General features: G+C 35.1%; 3 protein-coding genes across 4 annotated transcripts; 2 read left to right on the top strand and 1 right to left on the bottom strand.

Moving 5' to 3' along the window:
- The first annotated feature begins 467 nt into the window (after nucleotides 1–467).
- LOC110908448 lies at nucleotides 468–1,844 on the top strand. The gene has a single exon (XM_022153395.2). The coding sequence runs from the start codon at nucleotides 509–511 to the stop codon at nucleotides 1,007–1,009; it is 501 nt and encodes a 166-aa protein (XP_022009087.1). The 5' UTR covers nucleotides 468–508; the 3' UTR covers nucleotides 1,010–1,844.
- On the top strand, nucleotides 1,382–3,370 carry LOC110908447 (zinc finger BED domain-containing protein DAYSLEEPER). The gene is made up of 3 exons (XM_022153394.2): nucleotides 1,382–2,847; nucleotides 2,924–3,009; nucleotides 3,200–3,370. The coding sequence occupies exons 1-2, from the start codon at nucleotides 1,998–2,000 to the stop codon at nucleotides 3,007–3,009; spliced, it is 936 nt and encodes a 311-aa protein (XP_022009086.1). The 5' UTR covers nucleotides 1,382–1,997; the 3' UTR covers nucleotides 3,200–3,370.
- Nucleotides 3,371–5,866: 2,496 nt separating this feature from the next.
- Nucleotides 5,867–10,317, bottom strand: LOC110908449 (peptidyl-prolyl cis-trans isomerase FKBP16-3, chloroplastic). 2 transcript variants are annotated; one of them, XM_022153397.2, is made up of 7 exons: nucleotides 10,169–10,317; nucleotides 9,777–10,054; nucleotides 8,564–8,647; nucleotides 8,167–8,216; nucleotides 7,108–7,156; nucleotides 6,756–6,830; nucleotides 5,867–6,220 (listed from the first exon to the last, which is right to left on the bottom strand). In XM_022153397.2, the coding sequence occupies exons 1-7, from the start codon at nucleotides 10,194–10,196 to the stop codon at nucleotides 6,101–6,103; spliced, it is 684 nt and encodes a 227-aa protein (XP_022009089.1). In that variant the 5' UTR covers nucleotides 10,197–10,317; the 3' UTR covers nucleotides 5,867–6,100. The 2 variants fall into 2 exon arrangements, with proteins under 2 accessions (XP_022009089.1, XP_022009088.1); XM_022153396.1 differs by having other exon boundaries at nucleotides 9,777–10,057; nucleotides 10,169–10,286.
- Nucleotides 10,318–17,992: the final 7,675 nt, after the last annotated feature.

The raw sequence follows: 17,992 nt of genomic DNA, 5'->3' as shown, positions 1-17,992 counted from the left end.
ATATGTTAGGTGTATTTATCACACCCCTTTACTAAAGGGGAAGATTATTTGCACACTTGGTGTGTAGATAGTTAGCCCAAAAAAAGACTTTTTTGTCCTATATGCACACCTTACAGTGTCGAGCTGTGGCCAAAGTGCGGCGTTTTGGTCCGGTCAACCAGACAAAGTTTGGCAGGTATCTGACGGGTCTGTTAACCGGACGAAAACGCCGATCAATCTTTTGTCTGGTTGACAGGATCAAAACGCGGCCAAAGCTCGGCGTTTTGAATCCGTCAACAGACCCGTCAGTCTTTTGTCTGATTGACCAGACCAAAACGTCGCATTTTGACCACAGCTCCACACTGCAAGGTGTACATATAAGACAAAAAAACCCTTTTTGATGTGCCTATAGGCATTTGGGTGTGCCAAGCACTTTTAAACAACACGTTACATGGGTAACAAATTCGGAATGGGTACCCAAACAAACACCTTTTAAGTCAACACGTTGCAAAATCCACATCTTAAACAAATGGGTTCATCATCCTCAAAACGGGTGACCGAAACCCTCCAATCCTCAGCAGATTTCACGACAGCATGCACCACAGTCTACCAACAATCCCTCTCTCTCACCCAACAAGCTTTCCCCGGCCTCCCGCGCTACCAGATCGCTTCAGCTTCCGACCGTCTCTACCAAACCCTAACATCTCTTAACCTCCCATTAATCAACAAATGGGTCAACTCCCCTCCCACCCGGACCCAGATCGACAAATCGCTGCAAAGAACAGTTCCAGACGGTGACGGTATTGTGACGGTTGGGGAGTCGGAGTTTAAGGAGTTTGCGGTGGATTTGTATAGGGATGTGATTGTTTCCAACGCGCAGAAGGCGGTTTTGGTGAAGGTGCCGATCGGGGTTGCTGGGATTGCTGGAATTGGGATGTTTACGCGCTCCGGTATGGAGGTTGTTGGGACGGTCATCGGTGTTTATGCTGTTGGTGTTGCTACTTCGGTTTATCTTAGTTTTGGTGGTTAGACGGAGTGTTGTCGATTAACGCCCCATGTTGGCGTTTTTAACAAGGAAGAAGGTGAGGCCCACACCTATCTATCCCATGACGTTTTCTTTTTAGTTATTCTACTACGCCTGGATATCGGGTATTTAGTTAATGCTTAAAATTCGTATGTGGCGGTGATGCGACAGTGGTCGCGGTGATGCGACAGTGGTCATATTCTTAGGTTTGTAAATTTGTGGTTTGTACACTACTTGGTATAAATAATTGTGGGTTTGTGTTTAAAGTTGTAATTATAATTTGCTAAATATTAAAAATTTGGGATTTTTATTTTTGTTAAGCAGAGGGTAAGACTGTCGTTTTATATGCATGTTATGTGTTGCGAGCTTTCAAATTAGGCGTGGAAACAAGTCATGTGGGACTGCTACGGCGTGAACAACTAGTGGCGGATCTAGAAAATCCTTATAGGGACGACGTTTTAAAAAAAGGGTAACGAAATCAAAAACGTAAATTTTTTCTAAAATTTACGCTACCGTTGGAGCGATAAGGGGCAACGTAGGTTATCCTTGTTACAAGGTAGGTCCGCCCCGGACAACGTTACAACCCTTTGGTGAAAGCCTTTCACATAGTGGCAAACTTTTAGCAGAGTACTTGGTTAATTTTTTAGGAAATTGGGGTATTGAGAAAAAGGTGTTTACGATCACAGTAGATAATGCCAAATATAATGATGTTTTGGTAGATTGTTTAAACAGTCATTTTCGTTTGAATCGTGTTTTACTTTGTGATGGGGACTTTACGCATGTGCGTTGTTGTGCACACGTGTTAAATCTAATTGTTCAAGGAGGATTAAAGGTGATTGAAGGAGCCATTGAAAAGGTTCGAGAGTCGGTGAAGTATGTTAGAGGAAGTTCGGATAGAAAGTACAAGTTTGCAGAATGTATACACCAACTGTCATTAAAATGCGGGAAAAAAGTGCATCAAGATATTGTAATAAGATGGAATTCTACCTATCTGATGCTCGATAGTGCATTGGCCTATCGTAATGCATATGAGCGGCTAGCACTTGTTGATTCGAGGTATAAGACTTTCCCATCAGAACAGGAATGGACAAGGGTGGAAACAATCACAAAATTTTTGAAGCCCTTCTATAACATCACAACTTTGTTTTCTGGTAACTCTTATCCTACTTCGAACTTATATTTTTATAATGTGTGGAAGATTCAAAAGTGTATTGAAGATCAGATGGACAATGTTGATAAGGTGATAAGTGACATGGCAAAAGAAATGAAAAAGAAATTTGATAAATATTGGGAAAACTATAGCATGATATTATCTTTTGCGGTTGTTCTAGATCCACGATATAAGTTTGAGCTTGTTGAGTTTTTTTTCAAAAAGCTTAACATGGAAGAGAAAGTATGTAAAGAGAAATTGGATATTATTTTCAAAGGGATACATAAGCTATATGATACGGAGTATGGTGTTTTGTCAAGAACAACTTCTTCAACAGCCAGGAGTTCAAATATTTGTGTTGATACGTCTGATGATATGGATGGATTTGAGTCATTTACAGGCGAATTTAGGAATGTCGAGAAAAAAAAATCACAACTAGACATGTATTTGGAGGAGGATCGACTTAATAGAAAAGAAGAACTTGACATTTTACAGTATTGGAAGGATAATCAAGGGAGATATCCTCAATTGTCTCTCATGGCTCGTGATATATTGAGCATCCCAATCACTACCGTTGCCTCAGAATCATCTTTCAGTATTGGGGGCCGGGTTCTAAGTAAATATCGATCTTCATTACGCTCATCGAATGTTGAGGCTTTGCTATGCACCCGTGATTGGTTGTTTGATTTAGAAGGTATTAAGTTCGTTCTATTTATGACTTCACTATGTATAGAATGTTAATTAATGTTTTACTCTTTTTGCATATCCAGATGATGAAAACGAGGATGATATCGAGGAAGAACTTGCAGAAGATATTGAATCATTGTATCCGACATATGATGATAGCCACGTTTAGGTAATATTGACTACCATACTGATAAAGTAGTACATGTTTAGAAAATATTTTTTTACGCCACCAAACATTATCTTCCAATCACTTTTTCGGGCTACGCTTCTCTTTTCTGGTCAAAATACTAGGGGTGTCAATCGTGTCTTGTTGGCGGGTTGTAATCAAGTTGTGAAGAACTTGACGCTTCTCTTTTCAGGTTGGTGATCTGAAACAGCAAAGGGGATGAAAAAGATGCCGATATTGCAGTTCGTGTCTTTTTTTTTTTGTAGTAGGGAGCTTTTTAATATGTATTAAAATTCTTTTAACAACTCTATTAATAGTATTTGCTTACATTATGGTACATTATATGATTGATTAAATGCCTGTAGTATGTTGTTATGTTTGGGGCGTGCCAAGATCATTTTATGGCAGGTTGTTTCCATGCCTAACGCCAGTGCTCGCTTACCGCTGCCTGGTTAATGAAGACGATCGAGAGGTTCCTAGCTTTCTGTTTGAGTCAGTGGAGCCCGGTTTCCGAACTTCACAAGTTGTAAACAGGTTGAAACTCCAACTGTTTTTTATTTGGCCCGTTTAAGATAAAACCCCACCCAGATCAGCTCGTTCATACCAAACGGGTTAAAACTGGACTTCTTTTTATTTGACCCGTTTGAGATAAATAATATCCTTTATCGTTCTTGGTAGTGTAACAGCCTATGAAATAATGGAAGATGCTCAGGAAACTAGTGAACTGGACTATGTTAATAGAGGTAAGTATATATTTTTATTTTCCACTTGTTTTCTCAACTGTCAATATTTTTTTCCTTCAGCTGCACTTGTGCGATATTAATGGAGGTAAGTATATATTTTTGAGGTTCATTTTCAGTGCAGTTAGACTCTACTTTTTCATGTTAAAGGTGAGATCATGCATCTACTTGCGCAATAAAATCGTATCTTTTATCGGAGGACTTGACTTATGTAACGGTCGATACGATAATCCCACGCATCCGATTTTCAAAAGTCTAGAAACATTACATGCAGATGACTTTCATAATCCTACTTTCACGGTGAACACTCGATTCTTTCTTTCTAGCTAAAATTTGTAACTGGATCATTAATGCATTATTAGTTATTTAAGATAATTTACGGTTTACATTTAACAGGGGAATCTTGCGGGTTGTCCACGAGAACCATGGCACGACTTGCATAGTAAAATAGACGGACCAGCTGCATATGATGTTTTGAAAAACTTTGAGGAACGGTGGTTAAAGGCGTCAAAAGTCAGCGGTATAAAAAACTAAAGGCGTTATATGATGAATCTTTACTAAAAATCGACAACATGCCAGAGTTTTTAACCGTAAATGATGAACCTTGCCTTAGTGACCAGGATCCCGAAGGGTGGCATGTACAGGTAGATAATTTATTGCAACCGCTTTTCGCAAAATATATATTTTTTTCGTTAAAACGTTGTGTGACAGGATCTATTTCATTTTCTGCAGATTTTTCGTTCGATTGATTCAAATTCGGCTAAAGGCTTCCCTAAGGATCCCAAGGAAGCTACAGCCAAGGTGACTAAATGGTATTATATTGGTTATACCATTTAAGGAAATGAACAGAACATATTAAACACTAGTTATACTAACTTTATATCTTTCTGTCAATGCAGAAGCAGTCCAACAAGCTGCTACTATTGCTGAAGCCGAAGGCGGAGACAAGAAACGCTACTTCATCAGTTACTTTCGGATTTTTAAGGTACAATAACTGAAACACGACAATCATTCCCGTTAATCGGTACAACAACGAAACATAAAGAATTTTCTGATGATGGCCTGCAATCCCAAAGTTTTTTTTTATTTTTCTGAATTTTTTGTATTTTTTTGAATTTTTTTGAATTTTTTTGAATTTTTTTGAATTTTTTGATTTTTTCGAATTTTTTTATTTTTTTTTGAATTTTTTGAATTGTTTTGATTTTTTTTTATTTTTTTTTTGATTTTTTTGAAAAAAACCCATCTTGACCTAAACCCATTCTAACCCATCTCTTAGTAAACCCATCTTAACCCAAACCCATTCTAACCCATGCCCATCCTAACCCATTACCCAAACCTACCCAACCCACCCATTTTGCCACCCCTAGTGAAAGGGGAGCCCTTTGGAAGGCGGAGCACGTAGCTGGCGTGACTTGTGAGAGAACACCAATTCTAGTTCACATGGTTGATTGGCTAGTTACTTTTATATAGCTCACTATCTTTTCTTTTATGTCTTTATTTTTTTATTTAACTAGATGTATTCATGCACGCGTGTTACGTGTTTGTTAAACCGAGACTCAAATTCGGCGTTTAGCACTTCCCAAATAGGTCGAACAGCCGTCTTTTATAGTGTAGACATGAAATTAACTACACGCGCAACCATCTCCTTTGAGTCTTTCTTTGGTTGAAATGGTAGCATCAATTGGCAAGTTAATTGTTGCCAAAAACATACATGGATTCGAGTAAGTACCTGTTCTTTGGTACTGGTCCCGAAAAATTGGTACCGGTACCGTAAATGGTCGGTACGGTACCGGTACCCGGTACCAAAAATTGTTTCTCTACTTCTTAACAGTTAAATATCATTTCTAGTTGAGAAACAATTAAATCTAGCTAACTCTTGGATGTACATTTAAAAAAAAAAAATATGCATGTAATCCAACTGTGCAGTGTGGATTCCTTATACATTTTTGGTAGAAGTTGTACATCGGTACACAGTTAGTTTTAAAACATTCCCATGAACACTCTATAATATTTGTTAATAATTGTTTGTGTTACCATTTCTATTACTATAATACTATTTATATTACTAATATTATAATGGTTAAAAAACAATTTTATATAATTAAAGCTTTTGGAATAAATTAAAACTTGAAATCCGATTTGTGGTTTATTCCATGAATTGAAATCTTTTCATTTTGTTAAATACACTCTGTGATACATACATACATGCATCATCCCAAAAAATAAACTCATTTTACAATATATAGAGTTAAAAGATGATTTTGCCCTTGATTAAATACGACTCATGAGACGAGTTTATCCACCTCCAAGAGAATCGATGGGTAATATAGGAACGTTTGTAAAACACAGATAATTTACTCTTCATCATCATCAAGTCCTGGTATGTACTCCAAACTCACGTCGAAAATGACCGGACTATTTGGAGCAACTCTAGGCCGTCCCGGAGCTGAAGTTAGACCCTTGGGAAATGCCAACTACACATACACACACGTGTCACATGGTAAGTGTGTATTAACACATAGTAAGTAATATGATCAAACATGATACAAGAAACGATCACAAGTGAAACTCAACTTAGCTAAAAAGGGAACGGGTCAACTGAGTTGAATAGGTCAAACGGGCTGAAAATCGCCCAGATCACTTTATTGAAAGATAACGACTGTTAAATGTTTTTGTAATCATAGTTATGCATTAATTATTTGTTTAAATGGATTAAAAAAGTGTTTTTTGGGTACACATGAACCTATTTGACCGGTTACCCAACCTGTCCCACCGGCCCATCTCACCACCTCAGAAACTACTCATGTGATCTCATCAAATGTTTGGTTTTAATACTTCCACAACAAGAAAACAATTCTTGTCAACTTTAGAAGTTAAAGCAACTCAGTTGACCACAAAAGTCAACTATGGACTCATTTGGGGGAAGAATTAAGAATGCATAAATTACAAAGTCACCTATTGGGTTGGCCAAGATTATTATCCTTAGAAAGGGGAAAATGGTGAACTTACAGATCCAGGCACATATAGTCGCCGTTTTCCTCCAACCTTCATGCTCAGAATTCCTTCATCGAGTCCTTTGACAACCTATGTTCACCAACTTGAGTGATATTATTTGAGTTTCAACAATATTCTAATTATTTAAATAAAACTATTTACAAGGTTGTATGCCTCAAAATTACTCCTTGTGTCACTTTCAACCCATATATGTATTTTTTTATTTTACCCATTTGACCCCTTAAGGTAAGTAACATAACATGGTATCGACCCATATAAGTAAACAGATCGAAAATGCTACTTCTACATACAACTGATTTTAATTCAAGAACAAGTATGTTTACAAGAGAATGTAAAAAGACCTTACCTGACCTGACCCAACACGAAATATGTAAACTTGGCGTTTTTCCAGTGAACTGAAATTTTCAAATGAAGAAATACTTAAATAGGCGATAAAATTGAAGGTGTAAACAAGCCTGGTCGTTTGTGAGAGGTACTAGAGATCGGCTCCCTAAAGCTTGAATGAGACGAACCTAAAGGAGCTCGAGCCTACATTGAAGCTCATGTAATAAATGAGCTCGAGCCCAAGCTTCATATGCCGAGCTTGGCTCGAATGAACCTATTATTTTTTTATTCAATACAATAAATATATATAATTACATACTAAAATTTATTATTATATAATTTTGATGAAAACAACTAAATAATATATACTATGTTATGTACAAAAACAATTATGAGTGCTTATAAAATAAATTATACATGGATTTAAAAAAAATAACTAACTAATAATAAACAAGCCGAGTCCGAGCTGAGCTCGAACCTGGATTTTAAAAAGCGCGCCTGAGGCACGCCTAGGTGCAAGGCGCAAGCCTCAGTGCCCCAGGGCACTTGAGGCGCGCTTTTTCCACAAAGCGCAAGAAAAGCGCATCTTTTTGGGGTTTTTTGAGGTCTGAGGCACGCGCCTTATGTATTTTAGGTGTTTTTATGCATAAAAGTGTTGGACAATAGGTTTTTTGGCTTGTACATGTTCGTAAAATCATATATAAACCTTAGTTATAACTACATTTTGGATAAGGGATGCTAAAAACCTATGGGATATATATATGAAAATTATATAATCTTCTTGCACCTCGGGTACGAAAAGCCCACCGCTGTTGCGCTTTGTGCTTCGCGCTTCATTTTTAGACCTCGTCGCTTTTGTGTGCCTTTCGTTTATTAAAACCAAGGTTCGAACTCTCTTAAGTTACATGAGCCAAGCTTGAGTTTAGGCGAGCTGGGCTTGGCTTGGCTCATTTACACATCTAGTGATGATAGGGGTCGTAATAGTAAAGTTGTTAACTCATTGTTATGACCATGCTAACTGTATTATATGATACAAGCAAGCACATATATATGAATAGGCAACATGAATTCAATATCTAACCTGTCAAATACTTGTCCAGTTGGAACCATTGCTACATAGTTTGCAGCTACCTATGATTACAAACAAGAACCATATAAGAAAGAATAAACAAACATCATAGGAAGACAAACACCGTAGTGCTTTTCAATGAAGTCAAAACAAGCCAGTCAACAGGTCAAACTAACTAAAAGAGAAGGCAATCATGGTCAAAATATGTTAGATCACTAACCATGTTATCATGGTAAGTTACCATTGGTAATACACTACTACCTATGCATAGATATATGTTCAGCGATTGATCGATGAATCTCCAAATTACAATGTATAAGTATCGAGGTAAAAGAAAGCGAAATGGAAAATACGACGTTATAATTAGGTATTTAATCTGAAGAGTTTATTTTTGATACGAACACGATACCTGATAACCAACTGGGGGAGAAGGGCCAGATCCAACCTTAATATCCTTGTATTGTAAACCAGATTCTGTAGTTACCATAGGCACCTACATAAAGTTAAAAAGGTATAGATTAGTACACTTCATAAAACTTATAACAACCGCAATATCTAAGTAAATAAACGACTTATTTGAAACTAGGGGAGTCAGCTGTGTCAGGTATAATTGATGAATCAGATCACGAGCCATATATTTATTTGTGTCAAGGACATCAACCTTAACCCGGACACTAACATAATAGTGTAGACCATTTATCTAAATGAGTCAAACGGATTGTAATCAAGTTGGAAACGGGTTGTAACAACTAATAAATGGGTTGGCGAGTTGAGCTTGTTGATTTTATTTATTTCAACTTTAAACAGGCCGACATGTTTAGTTATAAGGGTTAAAGAGGATAATCCGAACAATACCCGTTTATTAAACGGGTAGAAATGACAACTAAAAACCTAATTGTTCTCTTATCGTGTCAAGAACTGACGCCCCAACTTAAAAAATTAAACTATTCACTCTTTACAGTAAAAAGTAATGCAATGGTTCATCCTCACAAATGACATGATACTTCTAATAAGACCATTTGGAGCATACACTCAATGCTTAATATTGTTCTTAAATTTTTGAGTTAAATGCCATTTTAGTCCCTGTGGTTTGAGCTATTTTGCCAGTTTAATGCAAAGGTTTCATTTTTTGCCCATGGGTCCAAAAAAGTTTCACTATTGCCATTTTGGTCCATTCGGTTAACTTCATCCATTATTTTTGAGTTAAATGCCATTTTAGTCCCTGTGGTTTGGGCCATTTTGCCAATTTAGTCCAAAGGTTTCATTTTTCGCCTGTGGGTCCAAAAAAGTTTCACTATTGTCATTTTAGTCCACTGGGTTAACTTCATCCATTATTTCTGTTAACCAGAAGGGCGATTCGGTCATTTTATATGGCCGAATTGTCTTTCTAGTTAACAGAATTACATATAAAATGACCGAATTGCCCTTCTGGTTAACAGAAAAAATGGATGAAGTTAACGCAGTGGACTAAAATGGCAACGGATAGGAGAAAAATAAAACATTTGAACTAAACTGGCAAAATGACCCACCCAAACCACATGACCTAAAATGGCATTTAACTCTAAAATTTTTATATTGTCAAAATGTAACCAAAGTTGAGGACATATGCAATCTCACCATACATTTTCAAGCTCCTTTTCACAAGAATCATCACATAATCTCGGTATCTCCTGAGGTGGCAACCCAGCTGACTCCGCATCCGGGGAGTGAAATAGAAGGCTTGAAGCGCTTAAACCTAATCCGATCACACCCCTTCGCTTAATTAACGATAATTCACCCTCACACACAACAATTTGTGACCCTTTCGTGTCAATTCCCGACCGTAAACATTGAGCCGTCACTCTTCTCGGTCTGTTTCGTGTTATTCGATGATTGCTAGACAGATTCCCAGAAAAAGAACCTGCTATTTAAGAATCATTCATCAACAAAATGCATAACTTAAAAGAGACATTAAGTGTAGAGATTTGAAAGAATACAAGCAAGCGAGCGATTGAGAAGGAGGAAGATGAATTACCGAGTGGAAGGAGAGAGGTGGACGCCATTTTTGTTCAGAAGTTGAGAGAATGGTGTAGCTTTCAGTGAATGGATAATGGTGTGTGGGTGATTCACACGAACGGCTACCTTTCTTTCATTTTCGGTTTTTCGATACTTTAAAGGGTTTTTTTTTTCCTTTTTTTTTTTTTGGTGTGGGTAATTTTATGGTACCAATAGTTATAATAATAACTAAAAAACCCAAATACTTAAAAGATATCGACTAGAGTTTTACATCGACCAAAAACGATAAGAATGAACACCGGTATCGGTTCAGCTAACATCAATATTCATACTGATTTTGTCGAATTTTATAATTCAATTGTTTTGAATAAAATTTATACCAAAATGTCACATCGCAACGTAATATACGGAGGTAACAAATTGTAACTATATATCCAAAAGATATAAGCGTCATATCGAAACGTCATGTTTCAACTATTGTTTTACGAATAGTGTTGTTATGTGAGAAGTATAGCTTGGCGGCATTTCCCTTGTGGAATATAAAACTTTGTCCATGAGAAAAGTTGATGGCTATGTAATCTTTTGGCGAGTGTAGTGTAAGGCAAACCTACATGTGAGTTTATGAGAAAATAACGTGTTGAATCCAATGAAATAAAACCCATGCATATCGAATCGACGCATCAGATTGCTGACTTGTTAACAAAACCGTTGAGTGGACTCCAGTTGAAATTCTTACTCGACAAGTTGGGCATTTCGAATCTACATGCTCCACCTTGAGGGGGAGTATAGGAGTTTATTATATTATATGGTTTCCTATTTTATTTTAGTCTATTTTTGCATGATATTGTTCAACTGACATTCCAGTGGGTCGGTTCTGTTATTTTTGTTTCTTCTGCTTATATATGGTCTTGTAATCTTCAATTAACATATAGAACAGAAGTATGAATCGATTTTGATTTTCTCTGAATACCAATTTCTTCAAACGATAGGGAACGATGGTGGCAAATGTTAAGTGACGACAGTACTTGAATGCTAGTGTACTGTCGTCGTTCCGATACAACACTTTGTAGTTAGGGTTTTTTTTATTATGGATATAATGGTAATCGACTGAATCGGTGTTTTTAATTACGGATATTATGGTAATCGACTGAATCGATGTTATGGTTGAGAATGGGATGTGACGTAAATGGAGCAGATGCTTTTCGTATATGTAAGGCAATATATATGAATGAATCGGTGTATTTTTTTCATATGTAATGTAATATATGAATGAATCGGGGTGTATTTTATACAATTCGGTGCCTTTCAAACCAAGGAATGCCATAATGTGGTTGAGGCACTCTAAGTTACTTTTTGTAGGGTTATATAAGGTCACCCGGGGTGGTTGAAAGTCTACACGTTATATAAAAGTTTCACGAGTGAAACTTAACAAAACACCACCGCCACCCCTTGTATTTCACGCGTGGAACTTGTATCGCGTTATAAATTTGACGCGTTGAACAATAAAAATCCGACCGTTGCACCCCTCTTTTGACCGTTTATTTTGAACGTTGTTTTAATAAAAAAAAACCTATAAATAATCTATATATACTTTACAATTTTTAACCATTTCACCCACATCAAAACACAAACACACATCACACATTCTACAATTTTTATACCATTCCACAAATGGATTTTCCTACGGATCCAACTAAATTATGATTCTATAAGCGCGGAAAAAGGTTTCACAAATTTATGATCACAAATTTGTGATCGGCGTTTACAATTGAATTTTTTTGTGACTGATTTGCGAAGTCTTTTTATTTGTAAAATGTATTTTTTTTCTTCATGATGATTTTACAATCATTTTGCGACACACTTGCAAACTATTTTCTTTTCCTTTCAAATTATTTGTATTTTCACAATGTTACGACAGGATTTAAACAATCGCAAAGCGATTTGCAATCACATTTTCTTTGTACTTTTGATTTAACTTTTTCAAGATTTTACATTCGACTTAATTACCTTTTAATTACTTTTTTCATTTATTTTTGTGACAGTTTTGCACTGGAAATGAAATATATGGTCACAAATTTTACGAACAGTTTGCCATCGTACTTAAGTGGCCGCCACATATTTTGCGACTGTATCAGTGATGATTGCTAATTATGCTACTAATGTAATTTCAATAAGAGCATTCACATCCAACCCACTAAAATCTTTGAGTAAAGTTTTTACAATACAAAGAGTATAAAAAGTAGTTGTGAATGGAGTAAAGAGAAAATGTTACTGTTCATCTGTATATTTGAGGGGACACTGTTCATCCTCTATAATTTTTTAATATATTTTGAAAGTGGTTGGGAGTGAAGTAGAGAGAAAATATAATAATCTATACTATCTATAATAAGATATTATTGGCTGATGTAAATCTGCCTATGTGTCAACCATTAAGGTATGACACTTGTCAATGATGATGTCATAATTCCATTTTGTATATTTAGATACCATTTATTTAAAGGTGGCCCACATTTTTTCTTCAAACCACTGCCCAAATTCAAAATCATAGCTCCAGATTCAAAATTTAAACATGGCTCCAAATTCAAAATTTAAACAAATGAGGTATAAAATGTTCAACTCTCTCTCTCTCTCTAAAATCCGTAACAACATAATTCGTCTCCCTCTATCTTCTTTAATTTCCTCTCTCTAAAATCCATAACAACTCTCTCTCTGTAATATCTGAATCTCCTGATTAACTTACGCAAATCTTTTGTTGTTAGGGCTTGTATCTTCCTCTGTAATATTTGCATCTTCCTCTGTATTCCTCCGTTCGAATCAGGTAATCAGCCGTACAATATGAATACCCCAATCTTACAAATGGTTAAAAAGCATTTATGTTTGGCAGAGTATTATGAGCTAATTTCACTAGGTTAAAAAGCATTTATGTTTGGCAGAGTTTTATGAGCTGATATTTGTGCAGTATAATCTTATACAGAGTTAAAAAATAGGAATACCCCGATCTTACAAATGGTGATGAACGAGTTTTTTATTGAAATTACTAATTACTATGGTTGTGAGTAACAAGTTAATTGTTAATTTAGGTTATGGGGATTTCCGTGTCATCAGTATGTTTCTGTGGTAGAAGAAGAAAGAGTTTCAGGCATGAGAACCAACTTAGGAGTTATTAGTTATTATAAAGGAAGATATGTTCTTGCTTATAAATGTGAAGTTAGAATTGATGACAACGTTATCGGAGAAAGGTCTGGTGGCAAGAAGAAAGACTTTCAGGTATGAGTTTCAGATTTATATATATATATATAGATATATAGATCATTATAGTGTCGGTGTATAACGTTTCAATATGCTAAGCGTAATGGTTATTAACGTTTTGGTTGAATTTTATAGGCGTAGAGCGGAAACTGCTGGAGAGGTGGAGGCTTGCAAGCGATGTAACTGTAAGAAATCCAAGTTTTTGAGGCTGTATATAACTTTGTTGAAGAAGCAACCAGTGAGAGTGTTTTGGTGGAAAACTTGGAGGGGTCGGTGACGTTGTCGAGGTTGTCAGGAAATGCAAAGTGATAGCATTTCCTGACAACCCTCGACAATGTCACCGACCTCCTAATCTGAGCGAAGAATCTTATTGGTGCTAATCTGAATGGAATGTTGGATCCTTATGCAATCATCACTTGTGGTTCAGAAAAGTGGTTTAGGTAATAGATAGTATAAATTAAGTTTGTTGTGAAACATGTATTTGGCAAAGGTCTGTTTTATGTTTGAAACCTCTGTTTGTTGTGAACAGCTGTTAGAATATAAAACAGATGTTTCAAACGACTGTTGGGTTAAACAGTGTTTTGCGTAGAAAATACTGGTTGAAACCACAGTTGGGTTAAAATGGTGGTTGAAACCAGTGTTGGGTTAAAACGGTGGTTGAAACCACTGTTTGGGTTAAAACGGTGGTTCAAACCACTGTTTTGTTCCAACCCCTGCTTGAAATACTGTCCGGTTAAAACGGAGGTTTGAAACCATTGTTGGGTTAAAACAGTGGTTGGAACCACTATTTGGATGTGTGTTGAAAGTGTTTGGATGTGTTGAAAGTGTGGAAGCGAAGGGTAATAAAGTGGTTTTGTGATTTGGTGGTTTCATATCAATGTAATTCTTTCCATTTACGTTTTTTTCTATTTGTATGTAGTGAAATTGGCTGAATTTATGAAATGTTTTTAGAGCTTTATTGGAAGAACCGTGACGAGAGGGTTTTTGAACTAAAGTATATGGATACATCAACACATCTCTTGTAAAGTATAAAGGCAGAATGAAATCATACCGGTGGATGGTTAAAAGGAGAAAAATTGTGGATCTCACCGTATATAGCTGGAACAATTTTGTAAAACTTAGATTTTGGATAGGCTTCTCTGTAGTTTGTTTGTTGTTTTTGTTCTATTTGGGGTGTATTTGTTCTTATGTTATGGCTAATATAGCAATTATCAGATAGAAGCATTAGCTCAGGCAATTAAGGAGAATACTATAGTGTTCTTGGAGACGGGATCAGGCAAGACGTTGATCGCGATTATGCTTTTATGTCACTATGCTTATCTGCTGAAAAAACCCTCCCCGTGTATTGTTGTGTTCTTGGTAGTTGGTACCCACTGTTGTATTGGTCAAACAGGTACGTTGGTTGACTTAGTTGTTTCTTGAACATGTTTTCAACATGTGGTTAAAGCATACTAATGGAAGCTTTGTCTGTCTTATTAGCAAGCGGAGTATGTGAGAAAGCACCTTGATTTGAAAGTGGAGGAGTATTGGGGTGAAAAAGGTGTTGATTTTTGGAATGCTGTTGATTGGAAGAAACAACGATATCAGAATCAGGTATGACAAGTTAACATTTGACTTTTTTGTTGACCGCATACAATCTCATCAGAATTTTGACTAATGATCAAATACGTAGAGTACCTCTAGGCTCTGAGTCAGACAAATGCAGTCTTGCGTAATAAACTTTTATTATGTTACTCTTTACCTTTGTTGTATCATGTAGTTTTTATTTTTCAATTTAAACTGAACACACGTATATGTTATACATCATTCTTACAGCTATTGGTCATGACCCCTGACATTTTAAGGAATGCATTGAGGCATAGATTCTTAACGTTGGATATTATCAAGGTGTTAATATTTGATGAATGCCACAACGCAAAGAAAAATCATGCGTATGCTATCATAATGAAGGTATATTAATGATCGTAATTTTTAACGTTATTAATTTGTTTTAGTTGAGTTTAATAATTGAAATAATATTTGTTCAAATCACTGCTTGAAACTACTGTTCGGTTAAAACGGAGGTTTGAAACCATTGTTGGGTTAAAACAGTGGTTGAAACCACTGTTTGGATGTGTGTTGAAAGTGTTTGGATGTGTTGAAAGTGTGGAAGCGAAGGGTAATAAAGTGGTTTTGTGATTTGGTGGTTTCATATCAACGTAGTTCTTTCCATTTACGTTTTTTTTTTCTATTTGTATGTATTGAAATTGGCTGAATTTATGAAATGTTTTTAGAGCTTTATTGGAAGAACCGAGACGACGAGGGTTTTTGAACTAACGTATATGGATACATCAACACATCTCCTGGAAAGTATAAAGGCAGAATGAAATCATGCCGGTGGATGGTTAAAAGGAGAAAAATTGCGAATCTCACCTTAGATAATGATGTGTGGTAAAATACACATATGTGTCCCGTGTAAAGTGTATATTTTTTGTATAGTTTTTATTTGTTTTATTTAGTTTTTAGTATTATATTACATTATTTGGTGTTTTGGCAGGTCCTGATTCAAATGAAGCAAAAACGAGTAATAAGGAAATAACCAGTCAGTTGAGCAGAGTAGAATGCTAGAGACCGAATTAAAGTTGCCGCTATTTTCCTTGATTGGGCCGAGGCTACTTATCACTATGTTATTATTATTGGAGGCCATATATGAATTAGTAAAGAAAAAAAAAAGATAAAAGGTGGCTGTTCAATATACATATATACTAGGTTAGAACCCCGTGTATTACACGGGTTGAATAAATGTATTTTTATATAACAAATAATATAAAAACATATATATCTTTAAAAATTTTGTTTATTATACGGGTTGAATAAATATAATTTTATTTATCAAATAATAAAACAATATATAATTAAAAATTTCGTTTATTATATGGGTTGAATAAATGTAATTTTATATATTAAATAATAAAAAAACGTTGTATTTTTAGAAACCCCGTGTATTGTACGGGTTGAGTAAATTGAATTTTATATATTAAATAATGAAAAAAGTTACATTTTTAAGAATCTCATGTGTTATACGGGTTGAGCACATGTAATTTTATATATCGAACAATAAAAAGTTATATCTTTATAAACTCTATGTATTATATGGATTGAATAAATCTAATTTTATATGGTACATAATAAAAAAAGTTATATTTTTAAAAACCTCATATATTACACGAGTTGCATAAATGTAATTTTGTATGATAAAAAATAAACATGTTATATCTTTAAAAAACCACGTTTATTACACAGGTTAAATGATTTTAATAAAAAAATATATATGGTGACTACTTCTCTTGGTGTACGTAATCATTTTTCACATGATTTTCCTCCTAGGATTTTTTTGACTCGTTAACATTAATTAATTTTACCTAAGTTATTTCTAATCTCTATATTTTTAATGATATTTCCCTAACAACTTATCCATCTTTTTTCTGTCTATAGCTCCGTTTTAATCTCCAAAATAACATCTTTAATTTTACTAAATTATTTTATAATATTACCCACTCATTTAGAGAAATTATTATTATTATTATTATTATTATTATTATTATTATTAAATCTGATAAATATTTTAAAATATTAGATTATCTCCTATACGAATTGTTTAAATTTATATTAAATTTAATTTTATAATTATCTTTTAATTGATGGCTTCAATGAATGACATGTGTCCCTTTATTGGTTTCTTTTATTATAGAAGTATAGATATTCTAAAAGGAAAAAGGATGCCATATTGTGAATAGTGTAACATCGATCAGAATAAAAAGGAAACATATTACATTATTTTCTTCGAGATAATTAATATTGAAAGAAGGGAAGCCGGCTGCTGGATGTAATCACATCATACGAAAATATTGGAGGCACAAATTAAAAAGACTATTGGCAATTATCATCATATGGGCCGAGCCCATGATTTGAAGGAGGCATTATTTTTATTGAGGGTTCGCAAGTGAAGGAGGATAATTTTTTGTGAAGGGGGTGGACGACAGCAAATAAAGAAGGGGTTTTCGAAAGTCAACAGTTGAGCCGCAATAGGTAGAGGTCGATCAATAAAGAGAGGAAAAAAAATGATTGGTTCAAGCTTCAAAGCCATCATTCAAGATTTGAGTTGGGTTTGCAATTTATTATTTTTGGTTTTATATACACATATTAATATGTTTTGCTACTCGGTTGAAACTTGTTTCTTTTTCGTGGTTATGATGCTTGGCTAAACTTTTATGCCACCTAGACTTAGTTGAATGGATTAATATAAAGTTTTTACCTTTTTAGTTATTTGCATGAATATTATGGCTTAATTGTGTTTTGTAAGAAGTTTGGTTTAATGATTTGATGTATATGCATGCTTTGAGTTGGTTTATTGTTATTATTTGCTTCATATGATTCTTAGTGACGGTCTATATCACAACATAGAGTCATATTAGGGTTTAGGATTTCGGTGAGTGTCTATATCACGTTAGAAAACCTTAACTCTTTAGGGAGAATCGGCCGATAACCTCTAGAAGTAAATGGTAATAATTTGCTAAGTCTTAGTGTTCTACTAGTCCTAATACCTGGGAAGTGA

This window comes from Helianthus annuus, chromosome 14, assembly GCF_002127325.2.
Source record: "Helianthus annuus cultivar XRQ/B chromosome 14, HanXRQr2.0-SUNRISE, whole genome shotgun sequence".
Taxonomy (NCBI): Eukaryota; Viridiplantae; Streptophyta; class Magnoliopsida; order Asterales; family Asteraceae; genus Helianthus; species Helianthus annuus.
Note: the sequence above shows the minus strand (reverse complement) of the source record. Positions and strands in the feature narration are given on the sequence as shown.

Excerpts from the sequence above, each read along its gene's own strand:
- LOC110908449 (XM_022153396.1), bottom strand. The coding sequence starts at position 10,196 with ATGGCGTCCACCTCTCTCCTTCCACTCG. Across the intron at positions 8,648-9,776 it reads GTGAAAAGGAGCTTGAAAAT|GTGCCTATGGTAACTACAGA; the intron begins GTATGGTGAGAT and ends AACTTTATGTAG. Across the intron at positions 7,157-8,166 it reads ACTGGACAAGTATTTGACAG|TTCACTGGAAAAACGCCAAG; the intron begins GTTAGATATTGA and ends TGAAAATTTCAG.
- LOC110908447 (XM_022153394.2), top strand. The coding sequence starts at position 1,998 with ATGCTCGATAGTGCATTGGCCTATCGTAATGCATATGAGCGGCTAGCA. Across the intron at positions 2,848-2,923 it reads TTGGTTGTTTGATTTAGAAG|ATGATGAAAACGAGGATGAT; the intron begins GTATTAAGTTCG and ends TTGCATATCCAG.
- LOC110908448 (XM_022153395.2), top strand. The coding sequence starts at position 509 with ATGGGTTCATCATCCTCAAAACGGGTGACCGAAACCCTCCAATCCTCA.